The 23690-nt window shown below is 42.9% G+C and overlaps 1 protein-coding gene across 2 annotated transcripts in view; it reads left to right on the top strand.

Annotated features, from left to right (window-relative positions):
* The window catches only part of gli1 (GLI family zinc finger 1), a 140017-nt gene that overhangs the window by 83028 nt on the left and 33299 nt on the right, over positions 1–23690 (top strand). For both annotated transcript variants that reach the window (XM_052526462.1, XM_052526463.1), the window contains one exon: positions 19277–19400. In XM_052526462.1, coding sequence (XP_052382422.1) covers positions 19330–19400 — 71 coding nt within the window. In that variant the 5' untranslated portion in view covers positions 19277–19329. The remainder of the gene's footprint in view (positions 1–19276; positions 19401–23690) is intronic.

Here is a 23690-nt window from a genome sequence, read left to right as displayed (position 1 = left end):
AGGTGTCGTAGTAGTGTGCTGTAAAGGTGTCGTAGTAGTGTGCTGTAAAGGTGTCGAGCAGCATTTGATCTGTCGTCAGACACTCCGTCTCTCTATCAACAAGGGATCAACGTTTCAATCTTGACAGTTATCCAGGGCCAAAATCAGCTGCCTGTAGACTACCAGCCTAGTTAACATGGACACAGTCTAACAGTAGTACACTCTCTCTATCTCTCTCGCTCTCTCACACACATACACACACAGAACTTTTTTTTACATGAATACAGTCACATATATGCCCCTTTTAGCAAACACTATTATCCAATGGAACGTACGGTACAGGGGATGTATGGTATACATGTTTTATATGTGCATGTAATCCCTTCAGGAATTGAATCCACAATCTTGGCATTTCTACCGTCACTCTCTTACCAACCGGAGTCACACAGGACCACACATGGTCAAACTGGCACAGAGCTCAAATAGATGGAATAATTAGACAGGCAGATGCTCATAGATGTGTACAGTAATAACCTAATGTTTCTCATTTGTTTGCCCAGCTCCAAATGTAGTATTGATGATATACTAGCTACTGGTACTCCCTATATATGTAGTATTGATGATATACTAGCTACTGGTACTCCCTATATATGTAGTATTGATGATATACTAGCTACTGGTACTCCCTATATATGTAGTATTGATGATATACTAGCTACTGGTACTCCCTATATATGTAGTATTGATGATATACTAGCTACTGGTACTCCGTATATATGTAGTATTGATGATATACTAGCTACTGGTACTCCCTATATATGTAGTATTGATGATATACTAGCTACTGGTACTCCCTATATATGTAGTATTGATGATATACTAGCTACTGGTACTCCCTATATATGTAGTATTGATGATATACTAGCTACTGGTACTCCGTATATATGTAGTATTGATGATATACTAGCTACTGGTACTCCGTATATATGTAGTATTGATGATATACTAGCTACTGGTACTCCGTATATATGTAGTATTGATGATATACTAGCTACTGGTACTCCCTATATATGTAGTATTGATGATATACTAGCTACTGGTACTCCGTATATATGTAGTATTGATGATATACTAGCTACTGGTACTCCGTATATATGTAGTATTGATGATATACTAGCTACTGGTACTCCCTATATATGTAGTATTGATGATATACTAGCTACTGGTACTCCCTATATATGTAGTATTGATGATATACTAGCTACTGGTACTCCCTATATATGTAGTATTGATGATATACTAGCTACTGGTACTCCGTATATATGTAGTATTGATGATATACTAGCTACTGGTACTCCGTATATATGTAGTATTGATGGTCCTTCTGTAGCTCAGTTGGTAGAGCATGGCGCTTGTAACGCCAGGGTAGTGGGTTCGATCCCCGGGACCACCCATACGTAGAATGTATGCACACATGACTGTAAGTCGCTTTGGATAAAAGCGTCTGCTAAATGGCATATATTATTATTATTATATACTAGCTACAACGCTTCCTCTTGGGTCATTATATATGTTTTCACCAGTAAATAGTTGACTGTGTGTGTTGTGTGGGGCTGATGCAGCAGGGTTTATACACACATACATTGTATAGCTTTAGGACATAACAGTGTATGTGTTTTTAAACTAGCTTACAAAGATTCCTTTCACAAAAAAACCTTTTAGAATTCTCGTCCGGTATAGTGTTAAAGTAGTACGGTGGCTGCACTGTCCAGCTCGACATATACAGCACGCTACAATGATGTCTCCACACTGGCCTCAAGTCATCTAGATAGACACTGATAGGCCCCCATTACACCAGCTGACAGAAATTCAGGAAGGGAGTGGCCATAGGGGAGAGGGAGGGGAGGGGGAGGGGGGCGAGAGGGGCTAAGAGGGGGAGGAGGAGGGTATGAGTCGGGGGTTACTAAAACAAGGCAGATTTTAAAAACAAAGTTTACCACTGAAGGAAAACAACAGGATTGAAAAAGTCAGGGAGGGAGAAAGAAAGAGAGAAAAAAAGAGGTAGAATCTTGCTATGAATGGCTAGGCCCCAAGTCCTCTCTCTTTCTCCCTCCTTGCCCCTCTTCCTCCCTCTGTTCCTCTCCCTTCTCTCTCTCTCCCTACATCCCCCCTTCCTCCGTTCCCTCCCTCCTTCCCTTCGTTCCTTCTCTCTCTTGCCTTAACACAACAGAATCCCCCACAAGCTCCGCCACATCAGGAATGGCTGGCCACATTAGCTGCCATTATCGTCTTCCAAGTCATAACAGCCGGAGAACACCCACCTTGCCTGCTGCTCCGCTCAGAGTCTCAGCCCAGAGAGGGAAGGGGGGGGGGTAGAGGTCGCTGGGGAACAGGGAGAGAGAGGGGGGCTGGGGAACAGGGAGAGAGAGAGAGAAACAGAGAGAGAGAGAGAGAGAGAGAGACAGAGAGAGAGAGAGAGAGACCAGAGAGAGAGAGAGAGAGAGAGAGAGAGAGAGAGGGGGAAAGAGAGAGACAGAGACTGAGAGACAGAGAGAAAGAGAGAGAGAAGGAAATACTTCCAGATGACTGTTTATGTCCCGTTCCAAAGATGTGCTTTAGTTTTATGCAGCAGTTTTATGTGTTTCTGTCTGCGCCAATAGATACTTCTAGATACATAGATACTGTATATAGATAGATACATATAGATACTGTATATAGATAGATAGATACTGTATTTAGATAGATAGACATAGATACTGTATATAGATAGATACTGTATATAGATAGATAGACATAGATACTGTATATAGATATATAGAGACTGTATATAGATAGATAGACATAGATACTGTATATAGATAGATAGATACTGTATATATATAGATAGACATAGATACTGTATATAGATATATAGATACTTCTAGATACATAGATACATAGATACTGTATATAGATAGATAGATACTGTATATAGATAGATAGATAGATATTGTATATAGAGATACTGTATATAGATACATATATACTGTATATAGATAGATAGGTATAGATACTATATATAGATACATAGATACTGTATATAGATAGATACTGTATATAGATAGGTTGATAAATGTATATATACTTCTAGATACATAGATATTGTATATATATATATATATATATATATATATATACTGTAGATAGATATAGATACTGTATAGAGATATATACATATAGATACTGTATAGAGATAGATAGATATAGATACTGTATAGAGATAGATACTGTATAGAGATATATGTAGATTATGTATATATATAGATATATATAGATACTGTATAGAGATAGATATAAATACGGTATATATAGATATATATAGATACTGTATAGAGATAGATATAGATACTGTATAGAGATATATACATATAGATACTGTATAGAGATAGATAGATATAGATACTGTATAGAGATAGATACTGTATAGAGATATATGTAGATTATGTATATATATAGATATATATAGATACTGTATAGAGATAGATATAAATACGGTATATATAGATATATATAGATATATATAGATACTGTATATATATAGATACTGTATATAGATAGATATAGATACTGTATAGAGATATATACATATAGATACTGTATAGAGATATATACATATAGATACTGTATAGAGATATATACATATAGATACTGTATAGAGATAGATAGATAGATACATATAGATACTGTATATATATAGTTCGATACTGTATATACATAGATAGATATAGATACTGTATATAGATAGATATAGATACTGTATATAGATAGATATGGATACTGTATATAGATAGATATAGATACTGTATATATAGATAGATAGATAGATAGATAGATAGATAGATATAGGTACTGTATATAGATAGATATATATAGATACTGTATAGATAGATAGATAGATAGATATAGGTACTGTATATAGATATATATATATAGATACTGTATAGAGATAGATATAGATACTGTATATAGATACTGTATATATATATATAGATAGATATAGATACTGTATATCGATAGATAGATAGATAGATAGATAGATAGATAGATAGATAGATAGATAGATAGATAGATAGATAGATAGATACTGTATATAGATACTGTATATATATATATATATATATATATATATATATATATAGATAGATAGATAGATAGATAGATAGATAGATAGATAGATAGATAGATATAGGTACTGTATATAGATAGATATATATAGATACTGTATAGAGATAGATATAGATACTGTATATAGATAGATATATATAGATACTGTATAGAGATAGATATAGATACTGTATATAGATAGATATATATAGATACTGTATATATATATAGATAGATAGATAGATAGATAGATAGATAGATAGATAGATAGATAGATAGATAGATAGATAGATATAGATACTGTATATATATATATAGATAGATATAGATACTGTGTATATATATATAGATAGATATAGATACTGTATATAGATAGATAGATAGATAGATAGATAGATAGATAGATAGATAGATATAGGTACTGTATATAGATAGATATATATAGATACTGTATAGAGATAGATATAGATACTGTATATCGATAGATATATATAGATACTGTATAGAGATAGATATAGATACTGTATAGAGATAGATATAGATACTGTATATCGATAGATAGATAGATAGATAGATAGATAGATAGATAGATAGATACTGTAGATATATATATAGATAGATATAGATACTGTATATCGATCGATAGATAGATAGATAGATAGATAGATAGATAGATAGATAGATAGATAGATAGATAGATAGATAGATAGATAGATAGATAGATAGATAGATAGATATAGGTACTGTATATAGATATATATATATATAGATACTGTATAGAGATAGATATAGATACTGTATATAGATAGATAGATATAGATAGATATAGATACTGTATATAGATAGATGGATATAGATACATGTAGATACTGTATATAGATACTGTATACAGTAGGGCAAAAAAGTATTTAGTTAGTTCTCCCACTTAAAAAGATGAGAGAGGCCTGTACTTTTCATCATAGGTACACTTCAACTATGACAGACAAAAATGACAGAAAATCACATTGTAGGATTTTTAATGAATGTATTTGCAAATTATGGTGGAAAATGAGTATTTGGTCACCTACAAACATGCAAGATTTCTGGCTCTCACAGACCTGTACCTTCTTCTTTAAGAGACTCCTCTGTCCTCCACTCGTTACCTGTATTAATGGCACCTGTTTGAACTTGTTATCAGTATAAAATACACCTGTCCACAACCTCAATCAGTCCAACACTCCAAACTCCACTATGGCCAAGACCAAAGAGCTGTCAAAGGACACCAGAAACAAAATTGTAGACCTGCACCAGGCTGGGAAGACTGAATCTGCAATAGGTAAGCAGCTTGGTTTGAAGAAATCAACTGTGGGTGCAATTATTAGGAAATGGAAGACAAACAAGACCACTGATAATCTCCCTCGATCTGGGGCTCCACGCAAGATCTCACCCCGTGGGGTCAAAATGATCACAAGAACGGTGAGCAAAAATCCCAGAACCACACGGGGGGACCTAGTGAATGACCTGCAGAGAGCTGGGACCAAAGTAACAAAGCCTACCGTCAGTAACACACTATGCCGCCAGGGACTCATATCCTGCAGTGCCAGACGTGTCCCCCTGCTTAAGCCAGTACATGCCCAGGCCCGTCTGAAGTTTGCTAGAGAGCATTTGGATGATCCAGATTGGGAAAATGTCATATGGTCAGATGAAACCAAAATATAACTTTTTGGTAAAAACTCAACTCGTTGTCTTTGGAGGACAAAGAATGTTGAGTTGCATCCAAAGAACACCATACCTACTGTGAAGCATGGGGGTGGAAACATCATGCTTTGGGGCTGTTTTTCTGCAAAGGGACCAGGACGACGGATCCATGTAAAGGAAAGAATGAATGGGGCCATGTATCGTGAGATTTTGAGTGAAAACCTCCTTCCATCAGCAAGGGCATTGAAGATGAAACATGGCTGGGTCTTTCAGCATGGCAATGATCCCAAACACACCGCCCGGGCAACGAAGGAGTGGCTTCGTAAGAAGAATTTCAAGGTCCTGGAGTGGCCTAGCCAGTCTCCAGATCTCAACCCCATAGAAAATCTTTGGAGGGAGTTGAAAGTCCGTGTTGCCCAGCAACAGCCCCAAAACATCACTGCTCTAGAGGAGATCTGCATGGAGGAATGGGCCAAAATACCAGCAACAGTGTGTGAAAACCTTGTGAAGACTTACAGAAAACCTTTGACCTCTGTCATTGCCAACAAAGGGTATATAACAAAGTATTGAGATAAACTTTTGTTATTGACCAAATACTTATTTTCCACCATAATTTGCAAATAAATAAACAAAATTATCCTACAATGTGATTTTCTGGATTTTTTTTCTCATTTTGTCTGTCATAGTTGAAGTGTATTTATGATGAAAATTACAGGCCTCTCTCATCTTTTTAAGTGGGAGAACTTGCTGTAACGGTTTTCCTCCTCCTCTTCGTCTGAGGAGGAGAAGCGAGAAGGATCGGAGGACCAAGAAGTGGCGTGGTAAGTGTTCATGATGTTTATTTTAAAGACAAACTGAACACTAAAAAACAATAAACGTAACGTGAATAACCGAAACAGAAAACAGCACCGTGTGGTGAACAGACACAGAAACAAACACACAGTGAAACCCGGGCTACCTAAGTATGATTCTCAATCAGAGACACCTGCCTCTAATGGAGAACCATACTAGGCCGAAACATAGAAATCCCCAAATCATAGAAAAACAAACATAGACTGCCCACCCCAACTCACGCCCTGACCATACTAAATAACGACAAAACAAAGGAAATAAAGGTCAGAACGTGACACTTGCACAATTGGTGGCTGACTAAATCCTTTTTTACCCCACTGTAGATTCATAGATATATATATACTGTATATAGATATAGGTATATAGATTTATAGTTATAGATACTGTATATAGATATATAGATATAGGTATATAGATTTATAGATATAGATACTGTATATAGATATAGATACTGTATGTAGATATAGTATATAGATTTATAGATATAGATACTGTATATAGATATAGGTATATAGATATACATTGGTTATCACTTTGGAAAGTGTTTTCATCACTTTCATTTGCAAATGTACATCATGTCAATGTATGTTTTATTTTCAACCCAAAAAATAAGATTAAATTCACCTAATATTTTCTCCCAAAAAGGAATGAAAGGAACTAACTTAATAAATCCTCTTCATTCCAGGAAGAACATTGGGCCTGAATGAGACAGAGTAATGGGGTAGAAGCCCCCTTTTACAGGTGTGTGAGTGTGAGAGCTAGTTTTGTGTTGCCCGGGTGGCAGAACAGACAGAGAGAGCAGGGCACTATTATATCTATTGATCTATGTGAAGAGGTTAAATCACTGACCTGTGGAAGCTATGCTGCTAGCTTACTCTCTTTCCTCTCTGGGGACGTTTCACAAGGGAGGAGCTGCTGTGGGAATATATAACTCACACAGTCACACACAAATACACACAAACACACACAGAGAGAAACACACACACAGTCACACACACACACAGAGAAACACACACACACAGAGAAACACTCACACAGTCTCACACACACACACAGAAACACACACACAGAGAAACACACACACAGTCACACACAGAGAGAAACACACACACATAGAAACACTCACACAGTCACACACACAGAGAAACACACACACAATCACACACACACACACAGAAACACACACAGATAAACACTCACACAGTCACACACACAAACACACACATGAACACACACAAACACACAGACACACAAACACACACACAAGCACACACAAACACACACATGAACCGTCACACACAAACACACACACACACAAACACACAGACACACAGACAGACACACAGACAGACACAGACACACACAGCACCATGACATGGACACAATAAGATCAAAAGGCATCCTTCTGTATGTGTAGGAAGGAGGTTTAGTTAGAGAATAGTTGGATTTATATTTATATACTTTATTAGTATTTAATATGAATATACTGTATTAGTATTTAATATGAATATACTGTATTAGTATTTAATATGTATATACTGTATTAGTATTTAATATGTATATACTGTATTAGTATTTAATATGTACATACTGTATTAGTATTTAATATGTATATACTGTATTAGTATTTAATATGTATATGCTGTATTAGTATTTAATATGTATATACTGTATTAGTATTTAATATGTACATACTGTATTAGTATTTAATATGTATATACTGTATTAGTATTTAATATGTACATACTGTATTAGTATTTAATATGTACATACTGTATTAGTATTTACTATGTATATGCTGTATTAGTATTTAATATGTACATGCTGTATTAGTATTTAATATGAATATGCTGTAGTAGTATTTAATATGAATATGCTGTAGTAGTATTTAATATGAATATGCTGTAGCAGTATTTAATATGAATATGCTGTAGTAGTATTTAATATTTATATGGTGTATTTGTATTTAAAGACGTAATTCTTCAATTATTTTGTGATTCTTAAGTAAATCCATACAAATCCCTTACAATAAATACATTCCCTTTGCATAATAATAAGGAGGTTGTAATAATTAATATGTCATTGTTTTCCCTGATCTGTTTTAATGTGCCACCGTGGTAGCTGTCTGTGATGAGGAGAGTGTTTGTGATGTGTGTTACCGGGTTTGGTTTGTGGCGGGGTAGGTACAGGTAGGAGGTGTAGAATAAACCCAAGTGGCTGACAGTTCTTTTCTGTGGTGGTTTGGTTAGAGGACTGAGGGCTTGGAGCTGGGAGGTGGGAGCTTGGAAGTGGGAGCTGGGAGCTTGGAGGTGGGAGCATGGAGATGGGGGCTGGGAGGTGGGAGCTTGGAGCTTAGAGCTTGGAGGTGGGGGCTGGGAGGTGGGGGCTAGGAGCTTAGAGCTTGGAGGTGGGGGCTGGGAGGTGGGGGCTGGGAGCATGGAGGTGGGAGCTTAGAGCTTGGAGGTGGGGGCTGGGAGGTGGGGGCTAGGAGCTTGGAGGTGGGAGCTTGGAAGTGGGAGCTGGGAGCTTGGAGGTGGGAGCATGGAGGTGGGGGCTGGGAGGTGGGAGCTTGGAGCTAGAGCTTGGAGGTGGGGGCTGGGAGGTGGGAGCTTGGAGCTTAGAGCTTGGAGGTGGGGGCTGGGAGGTGGGGGCTAGGAGCTTAGAGCTTGGAGGTGGGGGCTGGGAGCATGGAGGTGGGAGCTTAGAGCTTGGAGGTGGGGGCTGGGAGGTGGGGGCTAGGAGCTTGGAGGTGGGAGCTGGGAGCTTGGAGGTGGGGGCTGGGAGGTGGGGGCTGGGAGCTTGGAGGTGGGAGCTGGGAGCTTGGAGGTGGGGGCTGGGAGCTTGGAGCTTGGAGGTGAGAGCTGGGAGCTTGGAGGTGGGAGCTTGGAGGTGGGAGCTTGGAGGTGGGAGCTGGGAGCTTGGAAGTGGGAGCTGGGAGCTTGGAGGTGGGAGCTTGGAAGTGAGAGCTTGGAGGTGAGAGCTTGGAGGTGGGAGCTTGGAGGTGGGAGCTGGGAGCTTGGAGGTGGGAGCTTGGAGGTGGGAGCTTGGAGGTGGGAGCTTGGAGGTGAGAGCTTGGAGGTGAGAGCTTGGAGGTGAGAGCTTGGAGGTGAGAGCTTGGAGGTGAGAGCTTGGAGGTGAGAGCTTGGAGGTGGGAGCTTGGAGGTGGGAGCTTGGAGGTGGGAGCTTGGAGCGGCTAGGCCTGGGGGTTCCAGACTGGTTGGTGGTTGATTGGGTGGGGATACAGGCAGAACACTGCCAAGCTCCTATACCCACAGAGGAGAGAGACCTGTTTGGTTAGCAGTTTGATTTATGGGACTGAGTTTTTAGTATGCAAACCAGCCCCATCCCTTTCAACCCCACACGCCACAAAATAACAGTGTGAAGTCACTCCACTATGGCTGTAGCTTAGTGTTTCTCATTAAATATTGACCGTAACTAGAGGAGAGAGCACAGGATGCCACTACACCTGTCTAAGCACCACACACAGACTTCTCTCTCTCTCTCTCTCCAGAAAAATAACACACACACACACACACAGGTGCAAGCACCCACAATCTCTCTCTCTCTCTCTCTCTCTCTCTCTCTCTCTCACACACGCACACACTGACACACACACACACACACACACTATAACATGAACTCCCTTACGTACGGCAGGTTGTCCACACGTAACCATATTACATTTAATTTACCCCCACTCTGTCTGGTCTGAACTCTGTCTGGTTCTGACCACTCTGTCTGGTCTGAACTCTGTCTGGTCTGAACCCTGTCTGGTCTGAACCCTGTCTGGTCTGAACACTGTCTGGTCTGAACCCTGTCTGGTCTGACCACTCTGTCTGGTCTGCACACTGTCTGGTCTACACTCTATCTGGTCTGAACACTGTCTGGTCTGAACACTGTCTGGTCTGACCACTCTGTCTGGTCTGAACACTGTCTGGTCTGACCACTCTGTCTGGTCTGAACACTGTCTGGTCTGACCACTCTGTCTGGTCTGAACACTCTGTCTGGTCTGAACACTGTCTGGTCTGACCACTCTGTCTGGTCTGACCACTCTGTCTGGTCTGACCACTCTGTCTGGTCTGACCACTTTGTCTGGTCTGACCACTCTGTCTGGTCTGAACACTGTCTGATCTGACCACTCTGTCTGGTCTACTCTCTGTCTGGTCTGAACACTGTCTGGTCTGACCACTCTGTCTGGTCTACACTCTGTCTGGTCTGAACACTGTCTGGTCTGACCACTGTCTGGTCTACACTCTATCTGGTCTGAACACTGTCTGGTCTGACCACTCTGTCTGGTCTGACCACTCTGTCTGGTCTGAACACTGTATGGTCAGAACACTGTCTGGTCAGAACACTGTCTGGTCTGAACACTGTCTGGTCTGAACACTGTCTGGTCTGAACACTCTGTCTGGTCTGAACACTGTCTGGTCAGAACACTGTCTGGTCAGAACACTGTCTGGTCTGAACACTGTCTGGTCTACACTCTATCTGGTCTGAACACTGTCTGGTCTGAACACTGTCTGGTCTGAACACTGTCTGGTCTGCACTCTATCTGGTCTGCACACTGTCTGGTCTGAACACTGTCTGGTCTGAACACTGTCTGGTCTGAACACTGTCTGGTCTAAACATACTGTCTCTCACACACACACACACACGCACGCACGCACGCACGCACGCACGCAGACACAGACACAGACACAGACACAGACACTTGCAGCTTGTGGATTATCGCGCCGCTGACAGGTGGACGGCTGTATATCAGCGTTCAGGGGAACTAGCGAGGAGTCAGAGGGGGAGTCTGGGAGGCAAGGGGGAGTCAGGGGGGGAGAACGGGGGGGGGGGACAGGAGGGGGAGACATGGGGAGAAACCAGGGTGGGAACAGGAGGAGGAAAGGAGAGAGAGAGAGAGAGAGAGAGGTATTTATTGGTTGGCGACAGCTGGACGTTCACAAGAGATCTCTATTTGGCACCTCACTTTCTCCATCATCATCACGCACACATCTGAGACTGCTGCCAAATAATGTGCTCAATTACACAGGCGCTCTATGATGCGATGTAGGTTTTGGCAGCCTGTGTGGCCTGATCTGTTCTCAGAGATGTCTTGTGTTCTCTAACACTTCTGTGACAGAATACCTAAGCCACTTATCTATGCGAATGTGGCTGTACGTCTGCTACCTGGTGGAATGTTCTAGAATCATAGAACGTAACTGGTAGGAAGATTGAATAGACTAGAAACGACAGAATTGTGGACCAGTCTCTCTTGTGATGGAGGATTCATGTTTCTCTGTAGGGTGTTCTGTGTTTGGTGTCCTCTCTCTGTGTGTTTGGTGTCCTCTTTCTGTGTTTGGTGTCCTCTTTCTGTGTTTCGTGTCCTCTCTCTGTGTGTGAGGTGTCCTCTCTGTGTTTGGTCTCCTCTCTCTGTGTGTGAGGTGTCCTCTGTGTGTTTGTGTCCTCTCTCTGTGTGTTTGGTGTCCTCTCTCTGTGTGTGAGGTAATATGTTGGGTGTTCTGTGTTTGGTGTCCTCTCTCTGTGTGTTTGGTGTCCTCTCTCTGTGTGTTTGGTGCCCTCTCTCTGTATGTTTGGTGTCCTCTCTCTGTGTGTGAGGTAATATGTTGGGTGTTCTGTGTTTGGTGTCCTCTCTCTGTGTGTGCAAAGTAATGTACAGTGATTCACTACATGACCAAAAGATGCTCGTCGAACATCTCATTCCAAAATCGTGGGCATTAATATGGAGTTGGTCCCCCCTTTGCTGCTATAACAGCCTCCATTCTTCTGGGAAAGCTTTCCACTAGATGTTGGAACATTGCTGTGGGGACTTGCTTCCATTCAGCCACAAGAGCATTAGTGAGGTTTGGCGCTGATGTTGGGCAATTAGGCCTGGCTCGCAGTCGGCATATCAATTCATCCCGAAGTTGTTTGATGGAGTTGAAGTCAAGGCTCTGTGCAGACCTTCACTGGACCTAAGGTGCTAGACGGAACTGTGAAAAACAGCCCCAGACTAGTATTCCTCCTCCACCAAACTTTACAGTTGGCACTATGCATTGGGACAGGTAGCCTTCTCCACCATCTGCCAAACCCAGATTCGTCCAATCGACTGCCAGATGGCGAAGCGTGATTCATCACTCCAGAGAACGTGTTTCCACTGCTCCAGAGTCCAATGGCGGCGATCTTTACACCACTCCAGCCACTCACTTTGATTTTAGTCTTGTGTGCGGCTCCTCGGTCATGGAAACCCATTTCATGAAGCTCCCGAAGAACAGTTCTTGTCCAGACGCAGTTTGGAACTGGGGAAGTGAGTGTTTATGTACTTCAGCACTCGGCGGTCCCGTTCTGTTAGCTTGCGTGGCCTTACCCCCTTTGCGGCTGAACCGTTGTTGACCAGGGCAGAAATGTGACGAACTGACGTGTTGGAAAGGTGCCCTGCTATGACGGTGCCAGGTTGAAAGTCACTGAGCTCTTCAGTAAGGCCATTCTACTGCCAATGTTTGTCTATGGAGATTGCATGGCTGTGTGCTCGATTTTATACACCTGTCAGCAACGGGGGTGGCTGAAATACTTTTGAAGAATCCGCTAATTTGAAGGGGTGTCCACATACTGTTGTGTGTATGTATAGTGTATGTTGTAGTAATTGCTGTGCTAAGTGCCTGTCAGAGCCCACAGCGGTAGCTGCAGCAGGATGTAACTAATAGTACCTGGAGTGATGTGGGGGCTTGTAATGAGAGAAGGTGCTCTGTAATTACACACACACACACACACACACACACACACACACACACACACACACACACACACACACACACACACACACACACACACACACACACACACACACACACACACACACACACACAGAGAGACGCACACACACACACATTTCCTCTAAAAGTGTCTCCATTATCTCTCGATCAGTGTGTATTGATCTCTTGTTTCTGGTTAGACACATAGCATTGACAGTGAGCCAGACAGCCAGACAGCCAGACAGACAGACAGACAGACAGACAGACAGACAGACAGACAGACAGACAGACAGACAGACAGACAGACAGACAGACAGACAGACAGTGTAGAACTTACTGCAGTAAAAATGGTTTGTGTCCCTAAAGCCAGGCTAATCTCTCAGACCCTGTCCAGGCATATCAACAGCAGGATCACATGACTCCATGACCCAAATAACTACTTCCAGGTCTCATAGCGAGTGACGTCACCGATTGAAACGCTATTAGCGCGCACCACCGCTAACTAGCTATCCATTTCACACTGTCCCTCGTGTACACACACTGTCCCTCGTGTACACACACTGTCCCTCATGTACACACACTGTCCCTCGTGTACACACACTGTCCCTCGTGTACACACACTGTCCCTCGTCTACACACTGTCCCTCGTGTACACACACTGCCCCTCGTGTACACACTGTCCCTCGTGTACACACACTGTCCCTCGTGTACACACACTGTCCCTCGTGTACACACTGTCCCTCGTGTACACACTGTCCCTCATGTACACACACTGTCCCTCGTGTACACACACTGTCCCTCGTGTACACACACTGTCCCTCGTGTACACACTGTCCCTCGTGTACACACTGTCCCTCATGTACACACACTGTCCCTCGTGTACACACACTGTCCCTCGTGTACACACACTGCCCCTCGTGTACACACTGTCCCTCATTTACACACTGTCCCTCGTGTACACACACTGTCCCTCGTGTACACACACTGTCCCTCGTGTACACACACTGTCCCTCGTGTACACACTGTCCCTCGTGTACACACTGTCCCTCGTGTACACACACTGTCCCTCGTGTACACACTGTCCCTCGTGTACACACACTGTCCCTCATGTACACACACTGTCCCTCGTGTACACACTGTCCCTCATTTACACACTGTCCCTCATGTACACACTGTCCCTCGTGTACACACTGTCCCTCGTGTACACACACTGCCCCTCGTGTACACACACACTGTCCCTCGTGTACACACTGTCCCTCATGTACACACACTGTCCCTCATGTACACACACTGTCCCTCATGTACACACACTGTCCCTCATGTACACACTGTCCCTCATTTACACACTGTCCCTCGTGTACACACTGTCCCTCGTGTGCACACACTGCCCCTCGTGTACACACACTGTCCCTCGTGTACACACTGTCCCTCGTGTACACACACTGTCCCTCATGTACACACTGTCCCTCGTGTACACACTGTCCCTCGTGTACACACACTGTCCCTCGTGTACACACTGTCCCTCATGTACACACACTGTCCCTCATGTACACACACTGTCCCTCGTGTACACACACTGTCCCTCATGTACACACACTGTCCCTCGTGTACACACACTGTCGCTCGTGTACACACACTGTCCTTCGTCTACATGCAACACAAATGGGTTTGGGATTCAGCATGTGTCTACGCAAAAGATGTCATAAATCAGTACTGCAGAGCTCTCCCTGTCCTCTGCCGTGCCTTGATTATATTACTGTTGATGTTATCTGGAAATGTGCATGTACACCCTGGCCCATCTACTGTTGCTAGCCCCAATTCTGACTTGTGCTCTGATATCTGCTTCACTGATTTCTGCTCTCGTAAAAGCCTGGGTTTTCTGCACGTTAACACTAGAAGCTTATTACCTAAAATGGATCAATTGAAAGTGTGGATTCACAGCTCCAATCCAGATGTGTTGGTCATTACTGAGACGTGGTTAAGGAAGAGTGTTTTGAATACTGATGTTAACCTTTCTGGTTATAACCTTTTTCGGCAAGACACATCTTCCAAAGGTGGAGGAGGTGGGAATCTCCACCAAGTCTGTCCCCAAACAATTTGATTTGCTGGTTTTAAGCATTAAACTTTCAAATAGCTCTTTGTTGACTGTTGCTGGGTGCTATCGTCCTCCATCAGCAGCCTGTACCCTACCTGCCCTAAGCTCTCCTTACACCAAGTCTGCATTTGTCCTGCTAGGTGACCTAAACTGGGACATGCTTAAACCACCTGACCAAGTCCTAAAGTAATGGGACTCCCTAAATCTTTCTCAGATTGTTACCATTCCCACAAAGTATGACTCCAAACACACATAAAGGCTACTCTCCTCGATGTTGTCCCACAAATAATCCTGATAGGTATCAGTCTGGTGTTTTCTGTAATGACCTTAGTGATCACGGTTTTACAGCCTGTGTTCGTAATGGCTGCTCAGTGAAACGACCTTTAACTTTAATGAGCAAGCCTTCCTTCATGAACTGGCCTCTCTCTACAAAATGGTATAGAATCAGCTTGATCCCCTCTGTCGAAGACGCTTGGACCTTCTTTTGATATTTTCATTGGTATTGTTAACAAATTCCCCCATAAATAAAATGAGAATTAAAATCAGGTACATCCCCTGGTTTGACAGTGATCTTGCAGAGTTACTCTACCTCAAGAATTGCATTTGGCAAAAGGCTCGGCACACGCATAGTCAGGCTGACTGACCATCGTTCAGGCAAATGAGAAATAAGTGCACTCAGGCTCTCCGGAACGCCAAAGTTAGTTACTTTAAGGAGCAGTTCTCTCTCTGTGGGTCAAACCCCAAGAAGTTATGGAAAACGATTAAAGACCTGGAGAATAAACCTTCCTCCTCACAGCTGTCCATGTCCCTTAATGTTGATAATGTGGTTGTTACTGACAAGAAGCACATGGCTGAGCTCTTTAATCACCACTTCATTAAGTCAGGATTCCTATATGACTCAGCCATGCCTCCTTGCCCGTCCAACATTTCCTCATCTTCCACCCTTTCTAATGCAACTAGCCCTGACGCTCCTCCCTCTTTTCCCCTTGCCCCGCTACAAAGTTTCTCCCTGCAGGCAGTCACTGCTAGAGGAGCTCCTGAAAATGGGTAAGATGGTTTAGACCCTTTCTTCTTTATGGTTGCAGCCCCTGTCATCGCCAAACCCATCTCCAACCTTTTTAACCTGTCTCTCCTTTCTGGGGAGGTTCCCATTGCTTGGAAGGCAGCCACAGTTCATCCTTTATTTAAAGGGGGAGATCATGCTGATCCTAACTGTTATAGGCCTATTTCTATTTGGCCTGTTTATCAAAAGTGTTTGAAAAACCTAATAACAACAAACAACTGACTGGCTTTCTTGATGTCTATAGTATTCTCTCTGGTATGCAGTCTGGTTTCCACTCAGGTTATGGATGTGTCACTGCAACCTTAAAGGTCCTCAATGATGTCACCATTGCCCTTCATTCTAAGCAATGTTGTGCTGCTGTTTTTATTGACTTGGCCAAAGCTTTTGACACAGTAGACCATTCCATTCTTGTGGGCCGGCTAAGGAATATTGATGCCATTTATATGCAGATGATACAGTCTCATACTCAGCTGGCCCCTCCCTGGATTTTGTGTCAAATGCTCTACAACAAAACTTTTTTAGTGTCCAACAAGCTTTCTCTGCCCTTAACCTTGTTCTGAACACCTCCAAAACAAAGGTCATGTGGTTTGGTCAGAAGAATGCCCCTCTCCCCACAGGTGTGATTACTACCTCTGAGGGTTTAGAGCTTGAGCTTGTCACCTCATACAAGTACTTGGGAGTATGGCTAGACAGTACACTGTCCTTCTCTCAGCACATATCAAAGCTGCAGGCTAAAGTTAAATCTGGACTTGGTAATCGCTGCTCTTTCGTCCCAGCTGCCAAACTAACCCTGATTCAGATGACCATCCTACCCATGCTATATTATGGAGACATCATTTCGGCGGGTAGGGGTGCTCTCAGCCGCTCGATGTTCTTTACAATTCATCCATCAGATTTGCCACCAATGCTCCTTATAGGACACATCACTGCACTCTATACTCCTCTGTAAACTGGTCATCTCTGTATACCTGTCGCAAGACCCACTGTTTAATGTTTATTTATAAAACCCTCTTAGGCCTCACTCCCCCATATCTGAGATATATTAACACCAACCCTCATCCTCCACAAACAACACCCATTCTGCCAGTCACATTCTGTTAAAGGTCCCCAATGCACACACATCCCTGGGTCGCTCCTCTTTTCAGTTTGCTGCAGCTAGCGACTGGAACGAGCTGCAACAAACACTCAAACTGGACAGTTTTATCTCAACCTCTTCATTCAAAGACTCAATCATGGACACTCTTACTGACAGTTGTGGCTGCTTTGCGTGATGTATTGTTGTCTCTACCTTCTTGCCCTTTGTGCTGTTGTCTGTGTCCAATAATGTTTGTACCCTGTTTTGTGCTGCTACCATGCTGTGTTGCAAGCATACTGTGTTGTCATGTGTTGCTGCCTTGCTATGTTGTTGTCTTAGGTCTCTCTTTATGTAGTGTTGTCTCTCTTATTGTGATGTGTGTTTTGTCCGGTATTTATATTGTATTTATGTATTTATTTAAATCCCAGACCCCTGTCCTCACAGGAGGTCTTTTGCCGTTTGGTAGGCCTTCGTTGTAAATACAAATTTGTTCTTAACGGACTTTTCTAGTTCAATAAAGGTTAAATAAAAATAAATAAATAAAATGTGACAGGGAGGGGTGTGAATGTAAAGTACTGGTAGTGTGTGTGTGTCTGTGCGTGTGTGCGTGTGTGCGTGTGTGCGTGTGTGCGGGCGTGTGCGTGCGGGCGTGTGTGTGCGTGTGTGTGTGTGTGTGTGTGTGTGTGTGTGTGTGTGTGTGTGTGTGTGTGTGTGTGTGTGTGTGTGTGTGTGTGTGTGTGTGTGTGTGTGTGTGTGTGTGTGTGCGCGTGCGTGCCTCTCCCAGTCTCCAGACGGTATCTGATCCTGAATGGTGTATCTAAATCAGAGGAGGCTGCTGAGAGGAGGACGGCTCATAATAATGGCCGGAACAGGACAAATGGAATGTCTCACACCTGGAGACCATGTGTTTGATGTATTTGATACCATTCCACTGATTCCTCTCCAGTCATTACCACAAGCCCATCCTCCCCCTTTAAGGTGCCACCAACCTCCTGTGATATAATTGTAATTCTAGGTACTAAGTTATTATTGTGGTTCTGTCTCCTAACAGTTCCATTATTATGATTTTCTGTCATTGTGTTTCCTATCGGTTTTCCTTACGGTGGTTTTAATTCTGAATTCTAATAGTTCTTATTGTGTTTCCTATCGGTTTTCCTTACGGTGGTTTTAATTCTGAATTCTAATAGTTCTTATTGTGTTTCCTATCGGTTTTCCTTACGGTGGTTCTAATTCTGAATTCTAATAGTTCTTATTGTGTTTCCTATCGGTTTTCCTTACGGTGGTTCTAATTCTGAATTCTAATAGTTCTTATTGTGTTTCCTATCGGTTTTCCTTACGGTGGTTTTAATTCTGAATTCTAATAGTTCTTATTGTGTTTCCTATCGGTTTTCCTTACGGTGGTTTTAATTCTGAATTCTAATAGTTCTTATTGTGTTTCCTATCGGTTTTCCTTACGGTGGTTCTAATTCTGAATTCTAACAGTTCTTATTGTGTTTCCTATCGGTTTTCCTTACGGTGGTTCTAATTCTGAATTCTAATAGTTCTTATTGTGTTTCCTATCGGTTTTCCTTACGGTGGTTCTAATTCTAAATTCTAATAGTTCTTATTGTGGTTCTGTCTCCTAACGGTGCTTCTTATTGTGTTTCTCTCCTCAGGGCGTAAAGGCTGCTGGCTGTCTTGTCCTGCCCTGTAACCGAGCAGAGCCCCAATGCCAGTGGACATGCAGCCACATCAGAGGCTGTATCATTATGAGTCTACACCCAACCAGCCGCCCAGAGGGTAAGACAACACAACAACAACAACAACAACAACAACAACAACCACTCCTCCTCTCCTACCTGTTGGAATATCATGTTAAATTGTTTTTTGAACAGTCTGTCACAAAATACTATAAAGACACTAACAGACAGACATGAATGATTCACTCTTGTCTCTCCAGCCCAATAAAAAATGATCTGATGACTTGTCTAGTCCAGAGACAACCAGCATTTTCAGAGTAGCTAAAAGCCTAAAAGGCCAGGTCCTGGAGCAATTGTTGTGGAGAGAGTTAGCTGAGCTCTGCCCCTCTTTCCTCCCCCTCCCTCTCTCCTCCCCCTTCCTCCCCCTCCTCTCCCCATATACCACCCAGGTTGCGAGGTGAGCGGGCGAGGCGGTCTCTCTCTCTCTCTCTCTCTCTCTCTGACAGCTGCTAATTACAGGCCAGCCAGACCCGGCTGAGCTCTGCATGACTGCCCGCCCTACCGCCCGCCTGTACTCTGCTCAGGTTACCCTGCTAGAGGGAGGGAGAGAGGGGGGGTGAGAATAACAGAGGGAGAAATGTGAAAGAATTGAAGGAGGGAAAGAGTGAGAGAAAGGGGAGAGAGATAGGCAGAGAGAGAGGAGGGGGTGAGAAAGACAGGATAAAGAGAGAGGGAGGGTCAGAGAGAGAGAGAGAGAGAGAAAGTGAGAAGCAGAGAGAGAGAGAAAGTGGTTTTAATTCTGAAGAGAATAGTTCTTATTGAGAGAGAAAGAGAGAAAGGGAGAGAGATTCTGAGAGAGAGAGAGATTGTGAGAGAGAGAGTGGTTCTAATTCTGAATTCTAAGAGTTCTTATTGTGTTTCCTATATCGGTTTTCCTTACGGTGGTTCTAATTCTGAATTCTAATAATTCTTATTGTGTTTCCTATCGGTTTTCCTTACGGTGGTTTTAATTCTGAATTCTAATAGAGAGAGAGAGAGATTGTGAGAGGGAGAAAGGAGGGAGAGAAAGTGAGTGGCAATTCTGAGAGACAGATTGGAAACCCACCATAGTAGATTAGACAGAGAGGAGCAGCCTAAGCTCCTGCGTGGAGGAATACACATCGTAGAGAAAGAATTAGAGAGCTGAAAGGGAGACTTAGAAGGTACAGGGATGAATGAAGAGAGAGTGAGAGAAAGAGAGAGGGAGAGCGAGAGGGAGTGAGAGAGGGGGAGAGAGTGACAGAGAGAGGGGGGGCAGGGAGAGAGAGAGAGAGAGGAGGGAGGCAGGGAGAGAGAGAGAGAGAAGGAGAGGGGAAGAGTGGAGAGGGAGATAGAGATAGGGAGGGACAGAGAGTGATAGACAAAGAGGGAGAAAGAGAGCAAGAGAGAGCGAGACAGAGAGAGAGAGACAGAGGAGAGAGAGAGTAAACGTTAAATGTATGAGAACATTGCTACTTAGGCTTCCCTGGTCTGTTCAGTTTCTAAATGAAAAAACAGTTAGTGTCTATGGCTCTATAACAACATTACTCTGAATAAGAGTGCAGCGCCACCTGCTGGTGAATGAAAAGCGCAGAAGCGATGAAATCCTGTGCTGGATAGGCAACCTATCCACCTAACCTATCCTATGTTTACAACCAACATGTTTACTGTTCAGAAGTAGTTGTTAAACTATCCGTCTGTTCTTTCTTCCTCTGTTTCTCTCTGCATCTTTTTACATTTGACATTTATTTCACCTTTATTTAACCAGGTAGACTAGTTGAGAACACCTTTATTTAACCAGGTAGGCTAGTTGAGAACACCTTTATTTAACCAGGTAGGCTAGTTGAGAACACCTTTATTTAACCAGGTAGGCTAGTTGAGAACACCTTTATTTAACCAGGTAGGCTAGTTGAGAACACCTTTATTTAACCAGGTAGGCTAGTTGAGAACACCTTTATTTAACCAGGTAGGCTAGTTGAGAACACCTTTATTTAACCAGGTAGGCTAGTTGAGAACACCTTTATTTAACCAGGTAGGCTAGTTGAGAACACCTTTATTTAACCAGGTAGGCTAGTTGAGAACACCTTTATTTAACCAGGTAGGCTAGTTGAGAACACCTTTATTTAACCAGGTAGGCTAGTTGAGAACACCTTTATTTAACAAGGTAGACTAGTTGAGAACACCTTTATTTAACCAGGTAGGCTAGTTGAGAACACCTTTATTTAACCAGGTAAGCTAGTTGAGAACACCTTTATTTAACCAGGTAGGCTAGTTGAGAACACCTTTATTTAACCAGGTAGGCTAGTTGAGAACACCTTTATTTAACCAGGTAGACTAGTTGAGAACACCTTTATTTAACCAGGTAGGCTAGTTGAGAACACCTTTATTTAACCAGGTAGGCTAGTTGAGAACACCTTTATTTAACCAGGTAGGCTAGTTGAGAACACCTTTATTTAACCAGGTAAAGAAAAAACAGTTAGTGTCTATGGCTCTATAACAACATTACTCTGAATAAGAGTGCAGCGCCAGTTGAGAACACCTTTATTTAACCAGGTAGGCTAGTTGAGAACACCTTTATTTAACCAGGTAGGCTAGTTGAGAACAGTTTTATTTAACCAGGTAGACTAGTTGAGAACACCTTTATTTAACCAGGTAGGCATTTAGATCACCTTTATTTAACCAGGTAGGCTAGTTGAGAACACCTTTATTTAACCAGGTAGGCTAGTTGAGAACACCTTTATTTAACCAGGTAGACTAGTTGAGAACACCTTTATTTAACCAGGTAGGCTAGTTGAGAACACCTTTATTTAACCAGGTAGGCTAGTTGAGAACACCTTTATTTAACCAGGTAGACTAGTTGAGATCACCTTTATTTAACCAGGTAGGCTAGTTGAGAACACCTTTATTTAACCAGGTAGGCTAGTTGAGAACACCTTTATTTAACCAGGTAGGCTAGTTGAGAACACCTTTATTTAACCAGGTAGGCTAGTTGAGATCACCTTTATTTAACCAGGTAGGCTAGTTGAGAACACCTTTATTTAACCAGGTAGGCTAGTTGAGAACACCTTTATTTAACCAGGTAGACTAGTTGAGAACACCTTTATTTAACCAGGTAGACTAGTTGAGAACACCTTTATTTAACCAGGTAGGTCAAGTTGAGAACAAGTTCTCATTTACAATTGCAACCTGGCCAAGATAAAGCAAAGCAGTTCGACACACACAACAACACAGAGTTACACATGGAATAAACAAACATACAGTCAATAATACAATAGAAAAATCTTTATACATTGAGTGCAAATGAGGTGAGATAAGGGACGTAAGGCAATAAATAGGCCATGGTGGCGACGTAATTACAATATACCAATTCAACACTGGAGTGATTGATGTGCAGAAGATGAATGTGCAGGTAGAGATACTGGGGTGCAAAGGAGAAAGATACATAAATAAATAGAGTATGGGGATGAGGGAGTTGGATGGGCTATTTACAGATGGGCTATGTACAGGTGCAGTGATCTGTGAGCTGCTCTGACAGCTGGTGCTTAAAGCTAGTGAGGGAGATATGAGTCTCCAGCTTCAGTGATTTTTGCAGTTCGTTCCAGTCATTGGCAGCAGAGAACTGGAAGGAAAGGTGGCCAAAGGAGGAAATTGGCTTTGGGGGTGACCAGTGAGATATACCTGCTGGAGCGCGTGCTACGTGTGGGTGCTGCTATAGTGACCAGTGAGCTGAGATAAGGCGGGGCTTTACCTAGCAGAGACTTGTAGATGACCTGGAGTCAGTGTGTTTGGCGACGAGTATTAAGCGAGGGCCAGACAACGAGAGAGTACAGGTCGCAGTGGTGGGTAGTATATGGGGCTTTGGTGAGTGAAGGATGACAGGGTAGCCTAGTGGTTAGAGTGTAGAGGCGGCAGCGTAGCCTAGTGGTTAGAATATAGAGGCGGCAGCGTAGCCTAGTGGTTTGTTAATGCAGCGTAGCCTAGTGGTTAGAGTGTAGAGGAGGCAGCGTAGGAGTGGTTAGAGTGTAGAGGCGGCAGCGTAGCCTAGTGGTTTGTAGAGGCGGCAGCATAGCCTAGTGGTTAGAGTGTAGAGGCGACAGGGTAGCCTAGTGGTTAGAGTGTAGAGGCGGCAAGGTAGCCTAGTGGTTAGAGTGTAGAGGCGGCAGGGTAGCCTAGTGGTTAGAGTGTAGAGGCGGCAGCGTAGCCTAGTGGTTAGAGTGTAGAGGCGGCAGGGTAGCCTAGTGGTGGTTAGAGTGTAGAGGCGGCAGGCTAGCCTAGTGGTTAGAGTGTAGAGGAGGCAGCGTAGCCTAGTGGTTAGAGTGTAGAGGCGGCAGCGTAGCCTAGTGGTTAGAGTGTAGAGGCGGCAGCGTAGTGG

The sequence above is a fragment of the Oncorhynchus keta genome, chromosome 10 (genome assembly GCF_023373465.1).
Source record: "Oncorhynchus keta strain PuntledgeMale-10-30-2019 chromosome 10, Oket_V2, whole genome shotgun sequence".
Taxonomy (NCBI): Eukaryota; Metazoa; Chordata; class Actinopteri; order Salmoniformes; family Salmonidae; genus Oncorhynchus; species Oncorhynchus keta.
Note: the sequence above shows the minus strand (reverse complement) of the source record. Positions and strands in the feature narration are given on the sequence as shown.